At 42.7% G+C, this 26,408-nt stretch overlaps 1 protein-coding gene across 6 annotated transcripts in view; it reads right to left on the reverse strand.

The window, feature by feature from the left end:
- HECW1 (HECT, C2 and WW domain containing E3 ubiquitin protein ligase 1) overlaps positions 1-26,408 on the reverse strand; it is a 979,761-nt gene that overhangs the window by 264,053 nt on the left and 689,300 nt on the right. For all 6 annotated transcript variants that reach the window (XM_085607418.1, XM_085607421.1, XM_085607420.1 and 3 more), the window contains one exon: positions 23,250-23,325. In XM_085607418.1, the coding sequence (XP_085463544.1) occupies positions 23,250-23,325 (76 nt within the window). The remainder of the gene's footprint in view (positions 1-23,249; positions 23,326-26,408) is intronic.

The following is a 26,408-nucleotide window of genomic DNA, read 5'->3' on the forward strand; positions in this document are numbered from 1 at the left end:
GAATTACAGGCTTCGACACTGTTAAGTTGGCTCTGGGTCCTCAGAGCACATCACGTTTGTGCACGTCCCCACTGCTTTAATGGGGGGGACCATGATGTTTGGACATTTATTGTCAGCTGTAAATGACGGATCCCCGAACAGTGTCATGTATGTGCATGTTTACATTGTGCTGAGGTGATTACCAGGTAATCGTTCACGCAGCTTTCTGATAGATGTCGCATGTGGTTTTTCTGAGTCCCCAGATAGATCATGCAGTCTGTGTGTCCTCCTTTGTACTGCCGGTCACTGGTGTATTCAACTGTGTAGCCTTGGACCGTGTCATGTATGTGCATGTAACTTGCATGATCGAGGTAACTATTAGCGGCGATACTACGTGTCTCTCGGACCTCTTTCAAGTGCGTGCTGTCCTTTCTCCCCCCCCCCCCCACTGGGGCGGCAATCTGAGGGATAGCCACGGGCGCCACAAGCTCTAGCTACGCCACTGCCTAAACTTACTACCATTTTGGTATTCAGAGAAGGCACTTACTCATTTTGGTATTCACAGAAGGCACTTACTCATTTCGGTATTCACAGAAGTTAGGAGTCCTAACTTTATGACTCCTAAATGCCTTCTGTGAATACCGAAAGTCTTAAAATTAGGATTTTTCTCAGTTTAGTAGTAGTAAAGTTAGGACTACTAACTTTAGGACTCCTAGCGCTCGAAATTACTCGTCCTGGGGCATAGTCAAGCACTGTTTCCTTACCTCGTGGAGCCTTTCCTCCTTGGAAGTTCCTGCATCTGTTTGGGTCTCCCTCCCGCCGCCGCCTGTGTTGCTCTTGCGGCCGCCGTGTGGGGGGGGACCACAACCCCCAGAGTCCTCTGGCCCCAACACCGGAAGCTGTCATTCAGGCAGTTGCGCCTGGAGGCGCCATAAAAACATCTACTCTCCCCGCGTCGCGAGACCGCGCGCGGGCTAAGCCCGGGCAAAGGGCGGGCCCTCTGTGGCCCTCAGAGGCACAAGGAGGCCGGGCTGGGCCACGTCCATTTACTATTGATAGAACACGTGGGTACTGGTCATGTATCACATATACGAGCTTTGGTTGTAAACTTGTGACTATTGTAGTGGTATTCGGACTGTACAGGATACACACGTTGATTAGTGTGGTGGTTGTGTAGCACATTGGGTAACATCGTAACTGATATATATGAGGTGCATTGTTTGTTTGAGTAGGTAACTGCTGATTACCAAATACCGATTAATATCTGGCCACCTAGTTTTTTTTTTTATTATATTGGGTGAAAGTGGGTTGTCTACATAAAGAGTGTCATGGCTACTAAACCGAAAACTAGATCAACCAAGAGTAAAGCGAGCACCCCGCTGATTACGTCAAATGGCTTATCTAATACTGATACTCTTGTCGGGTATTCTGCACCCCCAACGGCCATTGATTTCATGTTGCGAAAGGTCATTGGGGCAGTAAATGGGGAAATTGAATGCACCCAGAGACGCCTATCAATGACCCCTACGCAAAATCCCCATATTCAAACACACAGTAGTCCTCTGCAAGCCTCACAAGTAAATCTTTGTGATAGCCTGCTAGGTAATAGCCAAGATATTTCAATTGAAAATTTACCTTGTGGCCAGCAGCTGATAGAGGCCGATTCACCTACTGGTAAGGTAACAAAAAAACTTAATTCTACTAAATCTAGGCTGCCCAAAAGAGGTTCCAAGATCACGCAGGTAAAGAAGTCAAAATCTTCCAATAAGGGTGGGAAGAAAAAATTGATAGAGGATGAGCTTTTAGAAGTAGATACACCAACTTCACTAAATCCTCCAGGATGGCTACAATCAGTTATAGCTGATTTTCAAAAACATCTAGAAACCTTCATCACTGCTCAAATAAAGCCACTCATTAGTAAACTAGATAAAATTACTAATGAGCTCCATAAACAGGCGAAGCTGAAGGAAAGTAACTCCAACCCTATTGGAAATTTAACTTCAACTGTAATTCCCTCCTCAAGGCCATTTCCCATGGATAATTCTAGCACTAGAAATGAGCTATGCGTTACTGCCCAGGTTCATGCTCCATCTATAACCGTAGATCAGTTACAGGATAGAGGTCGCCCTGAAAACACTGAAGATTGTCACCTATAAATAAAGACCAGCCTAGGAGACTGCAGATAAAGCCAGGGCAGGTTGTGTCCCACGAGCAGGTGGACGTATGGCAGAAAGTACCTGTTAGTAAGGGTACAACCCACCCTCCCCCCCCTGGAGTAAACCTACCCCCCGAAGCAAGCCCCTATGTTGTGATTTTTGCTGGGGCTCCTGAACTTAGGGAGGGCCAAAGGGAGGCACACCTAGAGTTAAAAAACAAGATTATATACTGGTTAAATATACACAGACCTCTTCAAGGGAGGGAAAGGGGAGAAATCATCCATGTAAGAAGAGTACCATGGTTGGGCAATAGAGGAAAAGACATTGAAGGGGATTGCATTATTGCAAATTTTAGGAACCCAAAGCTAGTGGAGTATATACTGGGAAATTATAACAAAAATGCAACCAGCACTATTCGAACTATGCCTCTGGCCTATTTTTATCCCAGAAATGGCCCTGTGCACCCTCTGGCTCACAATTTAGGTGGGAAAGGAGGAGGAACAGATGGAGGTTGGAGAAGGAATAGTGAATACAACTATTTACCACTATTAAACTCAATTGGCCCGCAGTGGGAGAACAGATTTAGCCCCCTTCAATCACTGGACGAAAATGATTGACTGACTAAGTCAGAGGTATGCTTGGGAGGGAAGGAAATAAAGACACCTATGGAAATAAATAAATTAGCATCAGAGGGAATGCACACATCAAATGACCTAGAAATCGGCCCCCAAAGCCAGACTGGGGAGAAGCTAGATCCACTATTAGAAGGGAGGGAGGTACATGAATTGGTTACTCATGGTTTAAGGCTGTCCGGGACACAAGGGCCAAGAGTGAAAATAACATCCTGGAACATTGCAGGCCTAGCTGGGAAAATAAGCAATACAGAATGGAGGAATCAACTAAGGGACTCCCATATAATAGCTCTACAGGAGACTTGGGTAGTTGAGCCCAATAATTATCATTTAGAGGGGTATAAGTGCTTCTTTGTACCAGCTCAGGAGAGTAGGGCTGGTAGAGCAAAGGGAGATCTAATAATATACGCTGATGTTAACCTAAAGGGGAGTTAGACTGTGTCTTCTTGGACCTCAGATAACTTGCAAGCAGTAACCTTCCAGGGACAGGGGCTGAGGGTACAATTATTTAACCTCTATAACCCTGGTCCAGGAAATGGCACTAATGCCGTGTTGGAGGAATTAGATCTTAGACTACAACAGGAGTCTGACCTAAGAAAAGGTGGAGATAACCTATTTGTCCTCCTAATGGGGGATCTAAATTGTCATCTTTGCGCACGTTTGACACCGGTAACTACCCATTGGGATCTTTGTCCATATAAAAAGGGCCCACATTTGGAGCACACAGCTGAGGGTATATTAATATCAAAAATATTAGGGAGGCATTCACTAGTACATACTATTGATTTGGTAATCCCAGATCCAGAGGGCATCTTGATCCTGACTTTTAAAGGAAGGGGATGTTCGTCTATTATAGACTACATTTTTATATCCACCTTCGCTAAACATCCGATCGGGATGGTAAATACCAAATGGAGTGCCTTCAGCGATCATAACCCTTTGGTTATAGAAATACCGTATAAGGATTATACTAAAATGAATAAACAGCTGGATATTACTTTACAACCTACCGATCAGGGAAGGCGGTTAAAATGGACAAAAATCAATGCCCCTGAATTCCATATTGCTCTGGTGCAAAAGGGGAGAAAGTGGCTTGAGGAGTGTTTAGACCTCCAAATAGAGGGAGTTGACTTAGTTGCCGCTTTCAGGGAGCTAACGGAATGCGCTGGGAAACTATTGGTGGCAAAAGGTTCTAGAAAATTAGTGACTCACCCAAGATGGTTTGATGTAAATTGTGCTCGAGCACTAAGAAATTTAAAGTCAAGCCTTAAGGTAAATCCAAGGGACATAGTGGAGGTGGCAAAGCATAGGAAAATCTATAGGACTAAGATCCTAGAAAGAAAAGCCACATTAAAAGCGGAATTATGGGCTGATCTAAGAGAGGCTGGTGAAAACAGAGATTTCACTGAATTTTGGAAGATTATAAATAGGCCCTCTCTTTATGATTGTAATACACCGGTCGTCAGTACAAATATACTCCCACAGCAATGGGTAGTTCATTTTGAGAAGCTTTACAATCATCCCAAGGTCTGTAAACAAGAAGGGGAATGGGTTGGCAACAGGAATGAGGCGCAGGACTTTACACTCACTGAGATCACGCAAGCAATTAATGGACTAACTTCAAACAAAGCACCTGGGCCAGATGGTACTCCCCCAGATTTGTATAAAAGTAATGTTGATTTGTGGGCACCTATTTTAATGAGAGTGCTAAACGCAGCCATCAAAACAGGACTCCCGAGGTCATGGTCTACTGCTTTAATAGTTCCTATTTTTAAAAAAGGAAATAAGGACAACCCCCAATGCTATAGACCTATATCATTGATTGATGTTTCGGCTAAAATATTGGGGCGAGTGGTTTTAAATCATTTAATGGCCTGGACAGAAGAACAGCACATAATAGCTGACACCCAGTATGGTTTTAGAGCGGGGAAATCGACCAGTGATCAATGTTTAAATTTATATCTACTGGTTGCTAAATATATTTGTGCAAGTAATGGGACCATTTACATGGGATTTATGGACCTAGCAGCGGCCTTCGATAATGTGAACAGAAGCAAGCTTTGGGAAATGATGACTTCTTTGGGGATTGATCAGGGATTGATAAACATTCTGAGAGAGCTACACTGGAACACTACGGCGAGGGTTCACTATAGTATGGAGGGGGGACAAACTGATACCTTCCCATGTTCAAGTGGAGTAAGGCAGGGGTGCATTCTTGCCCCCTTCCTATTCTCACTATATATAAATGACCTGGAGTCAACCCTCGTAGCCAAGTTAGCCGATTGTCCTAGGGTAGGAAAGCGCCAAATACCAGTCCTCCTATATGCGGATGACGCGGTCCTCCTTGCCCGGACACCGCGAAGTCTTCAAATATTGATTAATGGTTTTGTAGACTTTATGGAAAAATTAGATTTGTCTGTCAATCTGACTAAGTCATTTGCGTTGATCGCAGGTAAAAAACCGATTAAAAAACCAATATTCAATATTGGGACTCATGTTATGGATATAGTAACCACCTTCCCGTATCTAGGCCTACTGTTTGATCGTAAAATTCAATTTGATAAGTTGGTGGAGGAACGCTGCTCCAAATTAGTTTCGTCATGTGGTGCAATCATGAATTTCGCACAAAGATTAGGCTGCTGGTCTCCCGAGCAAGTAATGACCTTATATAACTCAATAAGTATTGCCAAAGCGGTATACGGAGCAGAGGTGTGGGGCTTCAGGGATGTTAAACAGCTACAAATGGAAGAAGATAAATTTATTCGTAGAATCCTGAAGATCCCACACACGATACCAGCTGAAATCGCACACTCTGAACTTGGTATCCCATACATTGCTGATTTGGTCAAAACTAAACCAGTTTTGGCTTGGCTCAGCATCTGGGCAAACCCGGATGCTGAACTAAGCAAGGAAATTCTTAATGATTGCTTACAAAGAGATAAAGGAATGTCAATCCCATGGCTGAAATATGTTAAAGTTACTCTAGAATCTGTAGGCCAGCACACACTCTTTAGCTCCCCTGCTCTAATTTCAAGAAATAGTAAATCACAAATCAAAAGATTGTTGCTGGATAAAATGGAATCCCTCAGGGAGTCCAAAGCGCTCACACTAAAACGCTCAGTGGTAGCGCATTGTCTAGTTAAGGAGACAGTGGGTATGGAACCCTATCTATTCCTGTTGCACAATCAACAGGATAGATTTTTAATGTGTTGTTTTAGGCTCAATTTGTTGCATCATATTTTATCTTATCCATCTGGTTTTACTGCAAATATTGAGCAGAAGGGTGCCTGCGGCTGCGACAACCTGTCTCCGCAGGACACCCTTCATTTTGTATTATTGTGCCCATTTTATTGTTTCCCTAGACGCATGTTTTTAATTGACATTTTAAAATGTGGAAAATTTCGACATGCAAAGGTAGCCTTGTTGTTCCTCCAAAAAGCAAGTGATATGTATACTTTATGTTCAGTGATAAGCTTTTTGAAAGCTGCAGTAAGATTAAGGAACACTAGAGACTAATTCACTATTCGTACTCATATGAATTGTAACAGTTCGGGTGATGGTTATTTTTATATTAATAAAATGTATAATTATACACGTTGTTGTATTTTTAATATGTACTTTTTATGATGATTTTTTTAACCATCGAAATAAAGAATTTGAACTGAACTGAACTGAGTAAGTGCCTTCTGTGAATACCAAAATGAGTAAGTGCCTTCTGTGAATACCAAAATGGTAGTAAGTTTAGGATTTTGTCTTAAGTTAGTTCTGTGAATCGGGCCCTGAGGTCTTGCAAAGGAAGTCTGACTGAGTGTGCTAACATTGGTAGGGGGTATTTGTAAATCTCAAAGTCTAGCAGTGTCATAGCCTTTTGCGGGTAAAGCACTGTTGCTCATAGGAAATGTTCTTCTATGTCTGAGGATTGGGTGAGGTTTAAAAAGAAAGTTATATGGCAAGCAGACTTTGTTCAAAAACTTTTCCCGCACTGGCATTCCGCTTAAAAGATCCCCCTTTGTTTTTCAGGCAACTTCCTCATGTGCCTTCAGAGAATTTCTGTACTCCATCTGTTGTGAATGGCACATTTAGAATATAGTATGTTTTGCTGTTCTCAACTTGGAAAGCATTACCTCCTTGCTTCATGTGCAGGACAGAAACTTTTTCAGATGACTTATGTCTAGGGACAAATTTCTGACATTTTGCACTCGTGAAAAAAGGGTAAGAAAAATGAAACAGGACAATGTATCTGACAGAGAAAATGGCTACATCTATATACTGCACATTACCTAATAAGGTGGATTGACACGAGCAAAGGAAAATGGTGCAAACTGTATTTGCACCACATTAAGGCCCCCTATTTACAGGGATTTGGCGTAGGGCAGCACAGCAAGTAAATGTAAATTGATACTTGTATAGCGCACTACGCACCCGCAAGGGTCTCAAGGCGCTTGTATGAACACCGCTGTGGAACCCATCCTGGCTTTCCCTGTGAGGCATCCACTCCTGGGCACCCTCAAGGTGGAGGCCAGTCATCCTTAGCATTGTGGGGGCTGTTGTGGAGATTAAGCAAGCTATTGCTCAGAGTTGCAGAGTGGGACTCCATGATTGGAATGGTACCAAGGCAAGAATTATCAGGTCCGTGGAAATTTTGAGCCCAAGACCCACCGAGGCAGGGAATTGAACCCTGGTCCCAGGCTAGACCTCTGCATCAGGGTCCACCGCTCTAATCATTGAGCCACACTTCTCCACAGTTTGCACCATTTTCCTTTGCTTATGTCAATCCACCTTATTAGGTAATGTGCAGTATATAGATGTAGCCATTTTCTCTGTCAGATACATTGTCCTGTTTCATTTTTCTTTCCCTTTTTTCACGAGTGCAAAATGTCAGAAATGTGTCCCTAGACATAAGTCATCTAAAAAAGTTTCAGTCCTGCACATGAAGCAAGGAGGTAATGCTTTCCAAGTTGAGAACAGCAAAACATACTATATTCTAAATGTGCCATTCACAACAGATGGAGCACAGAAATTCTCTGAAGGCACATGTGGAAGTTGCCTGAAAAACAAAGGGGGATCTTTTAAGCCATCTTGCTGCGCTGGCCTACGCCAACGTGAAAGGGCAGGAATGCACAGCATTTATGTAATACTGTGCATTCCTTTTCCTTTCTCCCTGTGCTGGGGCTGTTTCAGCTGCCTACAGCCAATGCAGGTAACCTTGCACCATGGTGCAAGGGTGCCTGTGTTGTAAGCAGGATTGTTTTTGTACAGGAAGGGGTACTTTCGTGCACAGAAACAAAAGGCAAAGCGCTGCCTTGCCTTACTCCATATCTGTGAGGCCATCCAAAGCTATGCCAAGTGGCTTTGCGTGGCCTCATTTAGTCATCTGCACTGGCAGAGCGCCACAAAAAGTGATGCTCCAGCGGCGCAGAGGGCTCGTAAATACGCCTCCAAATGTACCACAAATTGACTTCAGACTATTTTTGTTCTGCCTACAAGTGGAGAAGATACAGTTTCTTCAATTTTCATTTGTGAACATTAAGAGCATGTTTGAGGCAGAATCAATTTGTTTTGTTTTTTGCTACTTAAGTAGCAAAAACATATCAAATAGCCAGCAGGATGCCTCAATAAGCTAAACGCTTCTTACAAATCAAGTCGTGATCTGTAGGTTGCGAGTTTGAAGCCTGTGAAGACCTCCCGTTTGGATAATAGTAACAACTGATATTTTCCGTACTTAAAAAGGTCTGAAGTGTGGTATGAATCAGTGTATGAAAACAAGTTTCTATCTCTAAACATAGCGTAAAATCATTTTGCTTTCAAAAAGAATTATTCATTGACCAGAAAAGCTATTTTTAATATATCTATCACATATTTAAAATGATTCCTGAGCAATACATTTGTTGCTAATGGTTTCACAATTTTTTCTGCTACTTTTACACTGGTTCAAAAATCTTTCTGGAACATGGAGAGGTGCAAAACCTGTTTTCTCCTTTTCAAATCACCAAAACACTAATACACTTGATGATTTTGTCCCAGGGTTTTTTATTTTTTTGGTTTAAATATTCAAACTGTCACCCAACAGAGAGCTTTCTTTCAGAAAGGAACCTGAAGTGACACATTGGGGCAGGTTCACAAAAGCATTTGAGTATGAGAAATTGTAGTACAGGAGTACTCTTTTATGTACTCTTCCATGCAGGAGTACTCTTTCATGTACTCTTTCATGCATGAGTACTCTTGTCATTACTCTTCCATGCACAAGTACTCTTTCATGTACTCTTCAATGCAGGGGTACTCTTTAATGTACTCTTTCATGCATGAGTACTCTTGTCATTACTCTTCCATGCACAAGTACTCTTTTATGTACTCTTCCATGCAGGAGTACTCTTTCATGTACTCTTTCATGCATGAGTACTCTTGTCATTACTCTTCCATGCACAAGTACTCTTTCATGTACTCTTCAATGCAGGGGTACTCTTTAATGTACTCTTTCATGCATGAGTACTCTTGTCATTACTCTTCCATGCACAAGTACTCTTTCATGTACTCTTCAATGCAGGGGCACTCTTTAATGTACTCTTCCATGCAGGAGTACTCTTTCATGTACTCTTTCATGCATGAGTGCTCTTGTATGTACTCTTCCATGCACAGGTACTCTTTCAAGTACTCTTCCACGCAGGAGTACTCTTTTATGTACTCTCCCACGCAGGAGTACTCTTTTATGTACTCTTTCATGCATGAGTGCTCTTGTATGTACTCTTCCATGCACAAGTACTCTTTCAAGTACTCTTCCCTGCAGGAGTACTCTTTTATGTACTCTTCCATGCGGGGAGTACTCTTTCATGTACTGTTCTATGCAGGAGTACTCTTATACGTACTTTTTCATGCCTTTTTTAAATCATCTCCAAAAAGTGGATCTTTCTATTAGTAAAACTACAAAGGGGGCACAGTCCTTTCAACTTGTACAATTTACATATGAATATTCCCATTTTAGCCCCATTTTGGATGCTTTGGGGGCAATTCACCAAAGTAAGTAAGAGCAAGGAAAAGAGTACTACAAAAATACTACTTTACGTACTCCAAAATGCCTTTGTGAATAGGCCCCATATTGTCTTGAACAGCAGCTGATAACAAGTGATACCGGGAGTGCTGCCCTTTCTTCTCTCGCCAGGCAATCGCTACAGAGAGTGTGATGCTCATCACTTCTTCATCACTTCCATTAGTCAATGTCTAGTCAAATTTTCTTAGAACATTACTCACCCTTGCTGCTCTCCTCCCCAGCAGCAGGAGCTGGGCGAAGTTCCATGACACTGCAGTCGGCCTGTTCACTAAAAGCTCTTCTTTCAAGGCAGCCTTAGATCAATGGCACCATTATGCCCATTATTCAAATACAATGGAGATGTTACTGGGATGTGCGAATGGACAGTAACATGCTTATTTCACAGATAATGACATATGGAGACTGATAGTACTTATGGATCGCTGGCCCCACTGAGTCTACGCTCTTCACTAAATGCGGTGACACCACCGGGCACACTTCGGTCCTGAATGAGAACATCCCGAAAGATATGGCATGAATTGCAAGTATGGTACTCACATTATCAGCAGTCATCTCCAGCATATTCAATTGAAATCGGAATTATGTTTTGGCAATTCCACTGCACATCACTGTGAATCTCCAGTAATACAAGACCTGCCCGATGGACCAGTGATCATTTCCAGATATTAACTGCAGAAGTGCAGTATATCGCCCTAGAATTTTTGAAAATGTTTGTAATGCTCAAAATAAAAAATGGTAGGTAACAGGATAATCAGGCCATTTTCTGACTGTCCCCTGATTCTGCTACCCCTTTACTGCAGAAAGATAGCTCCATGCACATATCCCGCTTTTGTCAAGAAAGCACATCAACACATCAATCCACAACTATGCCAATAATTACCTTACTAAGGACTCATGGCAGAATATTATTACCAAAATATTGTCTGACATAAATATACTTTCCTAAATATTGTTTTAGGAAAATAGGCCCCATTGGAACTAATATTAGAAAATCTACACCTGATGGGAAGATATTCTTTTAACAATATTTAACACACAATGTTTATATCAGACAATATTTTTGCTAACGACATTCTAACATACAGTCCATTCCAAAGCCAAGGGAGAGGTGTGGTGCAGCGGCCAGAGCGGCTGACTCCGGAGAGTGGGGCTCACGGCTCGTGGCGGCAGCTCAGCTCAGCACCATGTGACTCTGGGCAATAGCTCACTTAATCTCCCCGACGGACCCATGAGCCTTCAAAGGTTAAGGGGTGATATGCTCGTGCTTTACAAATATGGATTAATATTATTATTATTCTGCCGATGGGGTCAGTAGCAGGAGTCAATGGCTCCATCTGAGGATCAGAAACACCAGGTTCAATACTAGTCACTCATTAAGAGGCTGCTAGTGTTTTCAGAGCTGAAGCACAGACAATGCAATATTAATTCAGAAGACTTATTGTTTCTAACAGTATTCTTTTCATTTCAAGAATCATCTGCAGCTTCCCAGTTTGAGCAAAATATAAAGAGTTAATCATTTTAGGTTCTATCTACACAGTCTTTCCCAACTTTTTAATAAGAGAAAGTGACCACTCGCAACAACTGAAAAGGAAGCCTAGCCTAGGTCTTCTGGATGGAAACTAAAAGGACACAGAGACCTCAGGAGACAGAATCCCACACCCTCTGCCCAAGCATCACTGCACCGGTATCCTATTTGAGCAAGTGTTTGGTTTCTGATGCGTTTTTTAGTTTTCATGTGCGTCTATCAATTGCACAAAAATAAACAAGCCAAGGTCCACACGGAGTACCTTCAGTGGACCACTGCCCACTATTCGAATTTATATTTTGACTTGTAAAGAAGGTTATAGGATAGTTCACTGTGCAAGCAGCACATGCCTGGAACCCATATTTCTTGACCATATCAGACAATGCTCCTGATTAAAACGTCTATGAAGAAGCAAAAACATCTTCCTCTTCCAGAGGACAGTGGATGGTATAAGTTTAGGCCCCTGTGAAATTTTGGCTACCTGAGTGAAATCTTCGATTTTCATTTGTTGTTGTTCTGCCTACCAGCTCGTTTGAGCAGAAAATGTCTTAAAGAGAACTGTATCAGTGGCGTTGCTAAAGGGGTGGGGGTGGGGAGGCGGGGTGTTCCGCTCTAGGCAGCACTCTTTTTGGGGGCGTCAGAGTTGAGCAAGTTGTGTCTGTCGACTACCACCATCCGCCCGCCCCGAGAACAAGTTGTCCGTCGGCCGCCATCCCGCCCCCTGGAACAAGTCGCCCGACAACTGCCACCCCCCTCTCTTACGTGCACCGGGTGGCAACTTAGGGGCTGCCCCAGGTGCCAGTCGATCTAGCTACGCCACTGAACTGTATATCTACAGCCTCTAGATATGCACTGCTCGAACCTGTCTCCCGCCTTTATTTTGTGTGATTTATGTACGCAAGGTATGCCTTTGCATACAATTTTCAAATAGACTTATGTACACACATATAATGCTTGCAACATGTATTACATGAGCAAAAATAAATACATTTAGTCAACTATATATATAAAACCCATGCCCAATGAAAAATGTATTTGGTAGTTGCATTGTTATTAAATTATGTCTTCTATTCATTCATTGTTCCTTGTGCTGTACAACAAGGGAAACTTGAGTGAATGACTCTTTGGACCTGCACCAACAGAGATATCCAATTGTGCTCCAAAGTGGATATGAAAAGTAATTTGTGTAACATGAGATACAAGTAAAAGCCATTAAGCCATTAGTGACCTCCCAGACTCTTCTATTTGAACATTGGTAGCACCACATCAGGGAAACCGTGCACACTTGGCTGGCAAAGGGCAGCAGACCTAGTCCTGGATTTTCATTCCCAAACAGAAATATCTAGATTTTTTTAAGCTGACGTCGTCCATTAAAGGGATCCATGCAGATTAAAAAAATAAATCCTCGCTTGGGAAGACATTGGGGAGCGCAGGCAGAGGTCCATTAACCACAGACTGCTCTCCTGGAGGCCACTGTCATGACTCCTAAAGGGGAGGATGTCGCACAGGGACACCTTCCCCTTCATCAGATACCACCCCCTTTGAGGTGTCAGTATGCAATGAATGGTTTGCAACGGCAGTTTGGGTCACAAACGTTTCATACATTACTCTCAGACAGACCCACACATACCTGTTTACGTGCTGAAAAGACTTTTCTGACTCATAAAATGGCATTTGTGAATAGTAAAAACGTATTTTGCTATCGTAAAAAATATGATTTTGAGTTTCACAAGTTTTGTGGCTGCATAATACCTTCAAACATCAGGCCTAAAATTTCCTGTGATGTAATAAATATGAATCACCTTATTTCCTGCTTAAATTTCTCCTGGTTTCTTCAGTCAGTGGTGACAACAATATATGCCTTAGCACTGACCACAGTGATAGTTTTCTCTCGCTCCCACTTTATCTATTTTTACCTTACACACTCTCTCTCCCTCTTTTTAACTGTCTGTGCCTCTTCCTCTCATGCTATCTTTCATTCACGTTCCCACCCACCGACCTGCCATTTCTCTCTACTCTGTGCCTTTTTTAACCCTTGCTCAGGCTGTCCCTCTTTCTTCCTTCTCATTGTCCGATCTCAGATTTCTTTCTCTACCACTTTCTCAATCTGCTGCACTGTTTTTCTGCGCACCAGTCAATTGAATCTGAACCACCTTCAATCTTCGAGAATGTCAAACATGAGATGACTCGACTTCAGCCAATGACTGTAAAAATATGGTCTTAAATGTATTCTGTGATTGGTTGGCACTAGGAAATGTGGAACACCTCTTCCTGGATTATTCGTCATGCTGACTGAATAGATTAAGATTTTATTGGTTTACAGTTCATAGGGAACTGGAAATTCTAAATGCGTAGTTGATTCGTCTGGCTGAAATTCCTCCTCAATTTTATCCTTATGCAGAATAAATTAGTTGGTGGATTGCACTGCATAGCTAGTGTTTCCTGCAGAAACTGGAAGATTCTCAAGGCAAGGTTGGGACAAGGCTGGAACTGTAGCGAATAAGAGTTCCACGAAGCGGGATACATCTGCTGCAAAGTCAGGCTGACTGGCGATGCACTTTGGGTGGATAGCCAATCAGGTTGGTCCCAGTCTTCTCACTGTTCTCAAAACTTTTTTAGCCAAAGATTCTCCAGGACCCACGTTTTATATTTTTCCTATCTGGGCACCCTTAACATCACCACCAAGGGCCCAGGACTGGAGGGGCACCATATGTGGGGTTAGGAATCACTCAGGCTTGGTCAAGCTGCGGGTTCAAGATGGTTGGAGCCTTTTCTGTCCCTGAGGTTCTGATGAGGAGGCCAGCCAACTAGTCCTTGGAGTCACTCTGGTAGTCCTGGGCTCAAGAAGTGGAAAAGGGCTCAAGCAGCATGGCAGGCCTCGGAGGGTCCAAGGCAGGAAAAAAGCCCCTCCAGGTGGAGCAAAGCAGTCTCCTGGAGTACACAGCAGGCCAAAGTACCAGGCAGTCCTTTGAGAGTCCTTCTGCCGGCTCAGAAATTGAACTGAGGAGAGGGTCTGAGTGTCCTATTTTTATACCTGGTTCCTTCTTTGAAGTAAAGGTTTCTAGAGAATTCCCTCTGAAGTTCTTGAAGTTTCTTGCCTCCCCTGCGCTGGTTCCAAGCAGGCTGCAAGAACTATGCAGGGGTGACAAGTCTTTTGTGTGAAGGCAGGGCACAGCGTTTTCAGTTACACGTGGGAATGTGCCCAGCTCAGCCCCCCAACCCTGCCAGTGATGGCTCATCCAAGCACACATAATCCCTCTATTGTGTGGCTGTCTGGGAGGAATAAACAAAGTCCAACTACACCTAGTCATGTGACACAGGAACAGGCAGCAGGCGCAAAACAGCTAGAGCAGGAAAATGTCAACTTTCTAAAAGTAATCAAAAAGGGGTTACGTCCGTCTCGGGGACCTGGTAGGACGTGATAAAGTTTATAAAAAATAGAAACCTGGCCACCAATTTTCAAGGCTGCTGTTTATTTCAGCAGACTGAGAAACAATGCATTTAGTCACTGTGCCTTGCTTCACTACTTTGAATTATTTTAAACATTTTTATACAACAATTTCAATTGTCAATGGAGCATTCAAAAGATACATTCTTCATTTTTCAGATAAAGGTGAAACAAATATATGAACAATAATGTGAAAATACCACAAACAAAGTAAAGAATTGGGTGCATAACATTACAAACATTTACACCAGACGATGTTAGTTGTACGTGAGATCTCTCAAACTAAAGAACCTTGTGCTTTGCTACTATTTAGAGATGAGCAGTCTATGGGGCAAAAAAGATTTTAGGAATCTCTCCGGGGATATATTTGTACTAACCACCCTCTCAAGAGTCCTATTTAGTTACAATTCCTCAGAGAAAAAAATGGAAATGCATTTTTTCCCCCATAGACAGCTCCTCTCTTGTCGTCGTCTACATGTACATTTGAGCTATGTTCACATTCAGGAACAATTGACCTATGTTAGGCTGGAAGGTTTAAATTCATGTATTAATGATGTGTATATGTCACTATACCTTTACCCTGTCCTTCACTCACAGACTCACCACCATCTACCCTATCCTTTCTTCTTCTTCCTTCACACCAAGAGCACTGTAAATATTGATCGCACTACTATCGATTGGAGCAACTGTGTTGCCATTCAATAATGCTTTGACTTTTTATATTGCATTTGATGCCTTTGAACTTTAGAATTAAACTCTGATGTGAGCATCATACATAAGCAAGAGTGGTGAATGCTTCTCCATTATTTTCCTTTGTATAAGAAAGTTGCTACCACGACCGCCACATAATCAAATGTTAGAACTTATTTAATGTAATAATGCAACTCAAAGTTAACCTATGGAAGAGGTCTCCCAGTAGTGAAAAATTAATTTGTGAGATTTCACCACTATGCCTTTCAAAGTTTTTAAGCATGTGTCCAAACCTTTTAATTAGAATACAGCCTGCCTTATGGGATATCTAGGGCCTACCTTAGGATTTCCTTATGTATAATAAAAGGGGAATTTAAGGCTTAGCAAGGGGCTTATTTTGCCAAGTCGAACTGACAGTTTAAAACTGCATTCAGGCAGCAATGGCAGACCTAGGACATGCTTTAAGTGCTTTAAGGGCGTACTTAAATTGGTGGCACAATTGTGGCTGTAGCATTCAATTTACAAGTGGTATAGTACTTTACTAGGGACTTATTGGGAAATTAAACATATTAATCAGTAAAAGCCATTTTAACCATGTTTTAGGGAGTGTGTGCACGAATTTAGCACTGGTTAGCAGTAGCAAAGTTCACAGAGTCCTAAAGCCAACAAAAATGAATTCAACAAAAGTAGGACGGGTGGAGGAAAAACCTTTGAGGGTAACCCTGTAGAGGAGGCCAAGTCCAAAAGTGAGGACAAACCTTTAGTAGACTCGAGAGTTAAGGAACTCGGTGGAGGAATGGAGGAGCACAAGAACAGGCAGAGAACAATGGGAGCTATGTAGAAGTTGTTGAAATAAATGCAGGGTCATAACAGATAGTGTGATGAACCAGAGAAGTTGAAAGGTTTGGTTAACAAGGAATGGCAAAGAAAATACATAACTCTCCAACTTCAGGTTTCAAGGGCTGAAGAAATAATCTCTATGATGAACTATACCCGGGGATGGACCTGACTGACCAGAACCAGCTCGTGCATTTAGAGAATGCTTGGGGTGTGCAGTTACCTAATTTTGTGCAGTAAGTTGTGGAGGACAGTTAGTTTCCAACCAATGCTGTTCATCAACCCAACCCATAATAGGTGAAGAGAATGCATGTAAAGTGTATCTATCCAGTTATAATCCCAAAATACTGCACATCTGAGATTGTCTGTACAGGAGCTTGTTGGTTTCATGTTTCAATTTCTCTGGAGAAGAGGGAGGGGCATCTGGCAGAGGTGTGGGGAAGTAGGGGAAAGTGGGATGACTTACATCAGACTCAATGTGGGAAGTCAATTTAAAGATCTAGATGTTGTAAACAGTATGATGATGGGACATTGAAATGTTCGTACCTGCTCTGGAGACAGCACAACAGTGAGACGCGGAATGGTGCTTTCAAACAGCCATCGTGCCTTTCACTGCTTGCAGATTGGACAATATAGGGAAACAACCTTTACAACGCAACTATTACATCGCACTACACTTACAACGCAGGCATTACAACGGAACATCCTTTACAACGCATGACACTACAACGCATACCATTACAACGCATACCATTACAACGCAGACACTACATCGCATGTCACTACAACGCAGGCATTACAACGCATACCATTACAACGCATACCATTACAATGCATACCATTGGAGTTAGAATATTAATTTTTAACCCCCACACTATCCAACACTTACCCTACTGTTGCACCCCCTGGAGTTAGAATAGTAATTTTTAACCCCTACACTATCCAACACTTACCCTACTGTTGCACCCCCTGGAGTTAGAATAGTCATTTTTACCCCTATACTATCCAACACTCACCCTACTGTTGCACCCCCTAGAGTTAGAATAGTAATTTTTACCCCTATACTATCCAACACTTACCCTACTGTTGCACCCCCTGGAGTTAGAATAGTAATTTTTACCCCTATACTATCCAACACTTACCCTACTGTTGCACCCCCTGGAGTTAGAATAGTAAGTTTTACCCCCATACTATCCAACACTTACCCTACTGTTGCACCCCCTGGAGTAAGAATAGTAATTTTTACCCCTATACTATCCAACACTTACCCTACTGTTGCACCCCCTGGAGTAAGAATAGTAATTTTTACCCCTATACTATCCAACACTTTCCTTAAATGCAATGTAACATTATGCGTTGTAATGGTATGCGTTGTAAAGGTAGTATGCGATGTAATGGAATGCGTTGTAAAGGTCGTTTTTTAAAATGCGTTGTAGTGTCATGCGATGTAATGGAATGCGTTGTAGTGGATGTTTCGTTGTAAAAATTGCGTTGTAAGTGCATGCGTTGTAAAAGTATGCGTTGTAACGTCATACATCCGACAATATATGATGTGTAGAATCTCGGGACCCACACTGGGGAGCAGGTATGCCCTCTTGATGTGCCAAATGTGTGTCTGTGGACTTCTCTGATGTACAAGCATCTGCGGCCCAATCTGTGACATAGAGGTGCTCCAGGGGCACAAAAAGTAGTCAAAATGCCTGCTGCTTTACTAGTCACTTCTGTAATTTAGGCCAATGTTCAGATATTAAATGCTGTGGCACATGTATTGATGTAGCAGAAAAGACACTCTGGGGAGCTAGAACCAAGGCAATTTAACCAGCCAATGAAGGCAACAAATATTGAACTCATCTTCTGCCCTGTATGCCAGATAAGAAGCAACCTCGATAAAGGAAGGGAAAGCATTCTACTGTATCATCCTCTTCCATGGTTTATATGTTTTCTGACACGTATCTATGGTTTCTGAGAGAATACTCTGTTTTCACCGCCCTTAACACAGCTTGATTTTGCACAAGAACTTTACCCCTGCAGGTCTTCAAAAGGCCAGAGATCACATGGGGGCATATGTATCAACCGATTTTGTATTCGCAAACGCAGCGAATCGCAAAAAAACAGCATTTGCGAATACAAAATCGCAAAAGGAGATGTATGAGGCATTTCAGCCTTGCAATCTTAAGGAATCGCTAAATTTGCGATTTCTTAAGTTTGCGTAAGCATTTAAGAAATCGCAAATTGCGATTTCTTAAATGCAATGTAACACGCACCCAATTTGTGCGATTTCTCCTTAAGAAATCGCAAATTACCACCAACTTCAAGTTGGTGGTAAATTGCGATTTCTTTGAAATATGCACTTTTTTGCATATTTCAAAGTGCCATGTGGTGCACATACATGCCCTTAGGGCATGTATGTGCGCCATATGTGCACAGATGCTGATTTCAGGGGTGCATCAGGGTGTCATCATGACATCCTTGCACCTTTGAAATTATTCTCAATTTGCGATTAGCAAATAGCGAATCGCAAATTGAGAAGGACTTCCCATTCATTGCTATGGGCCTCCTGGCCCATAGGAGTGAATGGGAAGGTATTCCTTAATTGCGATTTCGCAATTTGCTAATCGCAATTAAGGAATTTTAAGAAATCGCAAAAGTTGTGCAATTTTTTAAATACATCCCGTTTTGCAATTCTCAAATAGCGATTCTCAAAAAATCGCTATTTGAGAATCGCAAATGGAGATGTTGATACATATGCCCCTTAGTGTGATCCAGTTTTCGATTACCCTTCAGGTTCTGAGGATTTCCTTCCCACAGTGTCTTTTCCTGGGCAGTCGAGCCATGATACCATTCAGATATTTCTAATAATGGAAATCATTTTCTTCCAAATATTCTCTCTTTTGTAGAGTCTGGCTTAGACTCTGACTTAGTAATGGAAGGCAGCGCAATGCGCTGTGTTACCTTTTTTCATAGCAACACAAATAACCATTTGCATTTATTTGTACATGCCAAAAAGGATTTTGTGTTGAGTCGGTCTCAAAAAAGTGACACAAACCTGACACAAATTTTCAAAAATCTGACTCTAGATTCCCAATGGCCCGGTGAGACTTCTTATACATCCCACACAAGCAACGTTTGGTACCAGGGTACCATTGTTCTCTCCAGGATCACTCAATCGTTCATTCATCCTTCATTCATGCACCTTAACAATAGTTAATCACCAGTGAGCTACCATGAGCCCTTTGGAGCAGTTACCCTACAAAGGTCCGAAAAGTCTGTCAAAACTAGGCTCCAAGGAGGTCATTCAGTTGGATCCTACATGACGCAGTGATCTGGGCCCACCCTCACGTGTGAGAGAGGCCGTAGGTAGGGCCTTAAATAACTGCTACCCTGAGAGCATTTCTAAAGGAAAGGCCTTATTTCAAATACCGACTGGAGAGGCAGTCCTGACATCCTCCTCCCGCTCTCCAAATTCTGACCGTGAAATCCCCTGGGTGACTCTCCAACCACAACCAGTTATACCCAGCCTGAACACCCCCACAGTGATGTCACCTGTGAGCTAGCCAGTGCAGCCATGCTATGTGTTAGTGCCAGTCCTAGAGGTGCATTGCTAACCCCACTCATGCCTCAATATACAATCACTCACACATACAAAGAGTCACATTCTAGACATCAGACCAGCTGCACCCTAAACTAAACTCTCAATACGAACCTGGTGCGCAATACACCTTTACAAAGGCAACTTAAAATACTTTCTGCAGTGAGAGGAGCTGGTTGAAGACTGGAATAACCTGAGCCTTGGGCAGTGACTTTAAATGCATACTTGATACGCACATACATAGGTACTTTACCCAGAACAGAGATAAGCACAACTTCAATAAGCTACTAAAGAAGGTGGTGTCAAATCCACATCACATAATCTAGGCAAAGCATAGCCGACGACTTATATTTTCCAGTATGCAGAATACACACAAGGTTTAAAATATTAGTCTCAAGTGAAGAAAATGTAGCGACAATCGCACGTAACATCCCAGTCCATTATTTTTCACCCACTGTGCCACTGCAGACAGAGCCCCACATAATGCAGATCAGTACTGACCCTGTTCCTCAGGTAAACGGTCAATCCCAAAACTTGGTTGTGTCACCCCTTCACCATGCAGCCCATTGCTAGTTTTAGTTGGGAAATTTGAGATTCGCGCTCCAACACCCAACCTACCCCCTCCCCTCGACCCTCGCTGACTAAGCTATACCCCTGAGGATAAGGCAGTAAACCTGCATTACTTCGCTGCTCCCAGATGAGAGGCTCGAATGTTGTGGTATTTTCCTGCTCAACTTTACCTCTTTTTTTGTGATATTTGTGAGGTTAAAACTGTGGTATTTTTGCATTATTCATCATCCCAATTCAGGAGAAAACCCTGTTCCTGCTTGTTAGTTATTGCTGATTCTCTTTCTCTTTACCTGGAATATCAGCGACTCGTGAGACACAGGGTTACCAAGAAATGGATTTTAACCATTTTTCTTAGAAGCAGCAGCTCAAAGATAGGACTGTAGCAAGCCACATTTTAAATGGTTCATGTCATTTATAGAAAGGAGTAAGTTACCATCTGCTCCCTCTTCTGCAACGCTGAGGCAGGCAGTCTCCTGGCACAAGCATAGTGAAGTGCATAAAAAGGGACAAGCAATTTTGAGTTAGTTTAAGTGCAGGAAATGAAAAGTCCTCTTTACCATGAATAGTGTGGAAGGGCTGTAAACTGAGAGTGCACATATGGAAAGTGCTTGAATAGTTGCCTCACTCTGAGAGGGAGACAGGGACTCCAATAAACCACCACTCAAGGCTTCTGCCATTGTTTGTGAACATAAAATACTCAAGAAGTAAATGACCATCTATACATTTCTTTGAAAACATCAATTATTAAATGCAATATTTTGATTTCTTTTTTATACCATTCGGCATCAGAAATGTTCATCGCTTGTCTTTAAAAAAAATCGAACCTCGTCGTTTCCCTCATGGTTTGCCTCGAGGCATCATCTTAGCACTTTAAAAGCTCATAACTAAATAAGTAGATATCTTTTTTTTGTTTTTTACTAAATACGTAAATTTGTTGCATGAATATGTAACTTGACCATGGGGGTAGTGAGCCCTCGGGCACGGCAGGCTACCGCGTGGAGGCCAGTTGAAATATGAGAATCCCTTTCTAATATCAGGGGTACAAAAAGGCCACATGAATGTTCACGCCCAATACTGGGTGGTTGCATTAGGTTCATTGAAACTGACAGGTTCAGAGTCTTGGCAATTTGCTCGAAACACAGCTCACTAGCCATTGAGTAGCTCTGTGTGTATCTTCTGTCTCAAGGACCAGACCTCCCTCTGCACCCATGTTCATTCACCGCGTGTGCGTAGAAGCGATGGATGGGAGCAGACCTAGGGTGACCAGGCGTCCCAGATTTGCCCGGCCAGTCCCGGGTTTTCACCACCTGTTCTGGCAGATTTCGGCAATTTTGGCTCATGTCTCGGTTTTTAGAGGGGGTCAACTAAAACCAGTGAGAGGAACTTATTGGGTGTTTCTAAAGTTGTGCTAGTTGGCAGCTGTTATAAGTAAGCAATTTAGTTAACAGGTATGATGCTGGCTTTAGAAATTACATTTTATTTATTTTCTTAGTGCTTCTTCTGTGTTCCAGTACTGATAAGAGTAGTCATTCTGCGCAGCACTGTTGATGTCAAATTCTAGTCCTTCTTCTATTTTTGCAAAATGTCCCGGTTTTTGGTTCACGAGATCTGGTCGCCCGTGGCAGAGCTTCCATTTGAGTTGGCATACACAGCTACCATAGACACTTTGGCGCATCCTCAAAGCAGGATGAATTTTAGCAATGAAACCAAATCCACAGCACTGTAAATAAATAGGTGCCCCTATTGCCCTGTCAATCGTCCTGCATTCATCAACATCAAAAAGGTGAAAGTCTGAGTTGGCATCGTGAGATGAAAACCTGTGGCCTGTAGGAGGCACACAGACTCACTCCACTATTCATCTTGAAATTCAAAACCAGTGTCCCTAATGAAACCTAATGCATTGAATGCAGAATATGAATCTAAACATTTGTCTGTATAATCTACTTCACATTTGTCTCACAAATACAATATGTGACATTAATATGTGAGCAATTCATAATGAATTTCGCCCATGTGTTTGTTGATATCGAAAGGGTAATGTCATAGCTCCTTTAAGTTAAACTCCTAACCCCTTCTGGTACAGTTTCAAACAATTCGGAAAATAAAATGTATGCTTTGGATTGTAGGTTGAAAAATCTGTTTCCGGAGCAATCCTCTCAATGTGCCATAACAGACTGCGCGCAATGCCCTGAAAGACTGGGGCTCACCAGGCCAAAGCAGTACTCAGTACAAATACATTTCTAGAAAATTACGTCTGGCATGGGCAATCGTGATTATTGTTCGTCCTGAGAATTATTAATCGAGGTTATTGATAATGTTTTCACAAGATTCATTACACAATTCTAATTCCCTTCATTCTCCAGCTGCTGGAATTTCTGTTTATGTCCCCACCCCCCCTAAGAAAACGAAGAATACATTTGATTATCACATTGGTCAAGTGCTAAAAATAACAAGCAACGTGTAAGTAAACTTAAAGGAAAGACACTTGAGTAACAGCGATTTGATCGAAGAACCACACCCTTTAGAAAATAACAAAAGGCTGAAGTATGCTATTACACGTTTTACAGTCAGAATGCATTGAGGAGGAAACATTTTTCAGTCATAAATGGTCTTTAGGCTCAGTTGTATTTAGTATCTAGAGTATCTAGTGCACTCAGAGCTCCTGATGACGCCCTTCCATTGCTAACACTTCACAGGAGTGTTCTTCCGAGTTCACGTCCCAGCCCTAAAAGCATAGCCTTGGACGCCCGCCATGATAGAAGAAGGCGAACTCCTTACCTGCCAGGGAGAAGCTGATGAGCCGCCGGCTTCCTGTAGTCTGGGTGGCCTCCTCAGTGGCGATGCTCTTGAAGATCTGCGAGAGGAGAGAGAACAGCGCTCTGTCAGACTCCACACGCCAGCACGCTCCGGTCAGAAGCCGCCTAATGACTGCCCCCAGAAGCCCCCGCTGCAAGAATCAATTGCATGCTCTCATTATGCACGTATTGATCACGTCAGGCTTTTACCAGCCTAATGCTCCAGCCAGAGGAGCACGTGCTGCTGCCACCAGGGAGCAGCTTTCTCAGAAGCGGGGCCTTCACGTGGCATGGCGGCACAGTCCCACGCTGGGCAGGCACCCGTGTCCCCAGCACACTGTCAGTCACCTGCTCGGGACTGGCACGGACACGATACAGCTGTGGAGCAAGGTAAGGGGAGTGCTGTGTTGATGCTCGTGTTGACAAGCGTAACAACAGCAACGCACTCTCAGACACCCATGCACACACACATGACCACCCACACACAAGCAAACTCAGACACACACACCCACGCACACACACGAAAATATTCATGTGTTCAACAGCAGCTCCACTCCAAACTGCTGCCCTCTTCCCACCCCATCCCCCCAGGCTACATTAGTCAGGCTTAGGTGACTCAAGCAATGTGGACAATTGCAATCAATAACCTCTTGCAGTCCCACGTGTAGCAATCATTTTGCAGAGAGCATCAGCAACAAGGCCCATTGGGACTGCTGACACGCCGCTGCCCAAAGGACAATGCACATTAATGCCAAACATCAGGAAAATGCTAACCACGCTAATGCAACTCCAGTCAGGTGATATGCAGCCAATAAGATAACATGTATTCCAGCAATACCTCAGTACGCATGAGTTCTATAATGGTCATCTGCACTATGCACTGGCATGGATTACGTTTACTCTTTGTTGATAGTTTTTGGTGTTCATATATTCACACCGAGAAGTGCAATTGGTTCACATGGTTTTGGTTGCTCCAGTATTTAGTACTAATTTAATGCTCGCTATTACTGTTTTTGTAACTGGTGCCCTTAAGCCATTTACAGAAGTGGCCTCTTAATAGTGCTTTATTTAAAATGAAATGAACATGGGAAAATCCCACAATCAAATCAAGAAACCTCTAATAAATACATAATAAAAAGAGAAATGGCATCCTTCTATAGACTTAGATACATGAAGATTCCATTTGACTGTCATGGAGCCTTTAACAGAGATAGGAGAAAGATATAAAAAAATGGAAACATTGCAAACAAGTGCTCACTATAACCATTCTGATTGCATGATTGAATGGAGGAGTTTGATGCTGTTATAGGACACGCAGTTTGCGTACCTGATGCCTGGAAGCCATCATGTTGGTGCATGAGCATTACCTAAACCACCCATAAATACACTCCAAAATGGAGGCAACATGCCAGTGACAACAGCTGAATGTCTTCTGAAATCTAAATCATTTTGCTCCAATGTGTCTGTTGGGAGTAGTAAGGGGTGGACAGGCACCCCACATTGTGAGCCCTTGATCTGAATAATGATCCTCGGACTCCATTCATTCCTTGACTGATATTTTCAGCTCGCTTGCTCCTTTGCAGCTCAAAAGGATCTCCAGCAAACATTCAAAACCTTGGTTTAATAGTTCCCTTAATGAGGAACAACGTAAACAAAGGCTTGCTGAAAGATCCTGGAGATCTCTTTCCATAAGTAGCCTCAAGCTATTAAGGATGACAAGAAGTGCCTATAACATACATATCCGTTATGCCAAAACTGATCACTTTCAGGCACAGCTTGATAAGGCCAAAAACGGACCAAAAAACTCTTTGAAATCATCAAACAACAAGCGAAACACTCTACCAATCAACTCTTCACACTCAAGGACTCACTTCCAAGTGACGAGGAGTTCTCCTCACACTTTATGGAAAAGACAAGAAAAATTGAGCTAGAACTGTAACGACCCTTCCCTAACACGCAGAATCCGGCCCAATCCTCTCCCTATCTAAGGCCTCTTCGGACGCGCTCTCTTGTGGCAGGACCTGTGGTCTGCACTCCAAAAAATTATACTACATGGAATACCTTCACACTACCAGATGACACAGAACTGCTTAACATCATAACTTCATTAAAACCTTCAAATCAGTTCAAGGGTCCTTTGCCTTCCAAGTTCTTCAAAGAACTTTCCTCTTCCATCTTTCGTCTCTGGTCTAAGATTGTACATGAACACTCGTGAAGGCCTGATCCCAGATTGCCTCAAGTTCGGACAAGTCACTTCCATCCTAAAGAAGCCAAATGGATATTTATCTGATCCTAAAAACTTCCGTCCTATTTCAATATGATGACCTTATCCAACCTACTTGAGAAGTGTGTAAACACACAACTGTGCAACCACATTGAACAGTTTCAGCTACTAGAACAATACCAATCGGGCTTCGGATCTGGACATAGTACTGAATCTTTTCTAACACACATTGTTGATGATGCCCTTAGACTACTTGACCAGAACAAACCTTGCCTACTTATACTACTTGATCTTTTATCAGCATTTGACACGGTCAAACATGACAACTTGATTGACCTTCTGGAAAAAAGGATGGGGTTATCAGTTCCAGTCTTAAATTAGTTTGCTTCATTCCTTCAAAACAGAACACAAAGGGCCTCATTTATGAAACATGATGCATCGCTGTGTGAAAACAGCGATGCCTCACTTTTCACTGCGCCCTCCTTGCGACATGATGGATGCGTCATATTTACTGCATGACGCATTATGTCGCAAGGAATGACAGATACGTCAGTTTTACTGATGTATCTGTCAGCGCAAAAATTACGCATTGCTGAAGTTGTGTCAGAAGCGTGACGCAACTCCATCAATAGTCCTTTCACATGGGACTAGCCCCATGTGAAAGGGCCTGCATCAGTCTTACGCCTGTCATGAGGCAGGCGTAAGGTTCTGCAGCATTTGCATCCTAGAAGTGGCGCACTGAAATCTCAAAGATTTCACTGCGTCACTTCTACGAGGCGTACTTGCATGGGAACGCCCCCCACATACATTATACTGATGCAGGTATAATTAAGCGCAGGGGTTTCCAAAGTGACGCATCTGCTTAGATGCGTCACTTTGTAAATAGGGCACAACAGGGGGCAGGTTTTATGCCGCCGA

Source organism: Triturus cristatus, chromosome 5_2 (genome assembly GCF_964204655.1).
Source record: "Triturus cristatus chromosome 5_2, aTriCri1.1, whole genome shotgun sequence".
Classification (NCBI taxonomy): domain Eukaryota; kingdom Metazoa; phylum Chordata; class Amphibia; order Caudata; family Salamandridae; genus Triturus; species Triturus cristatus.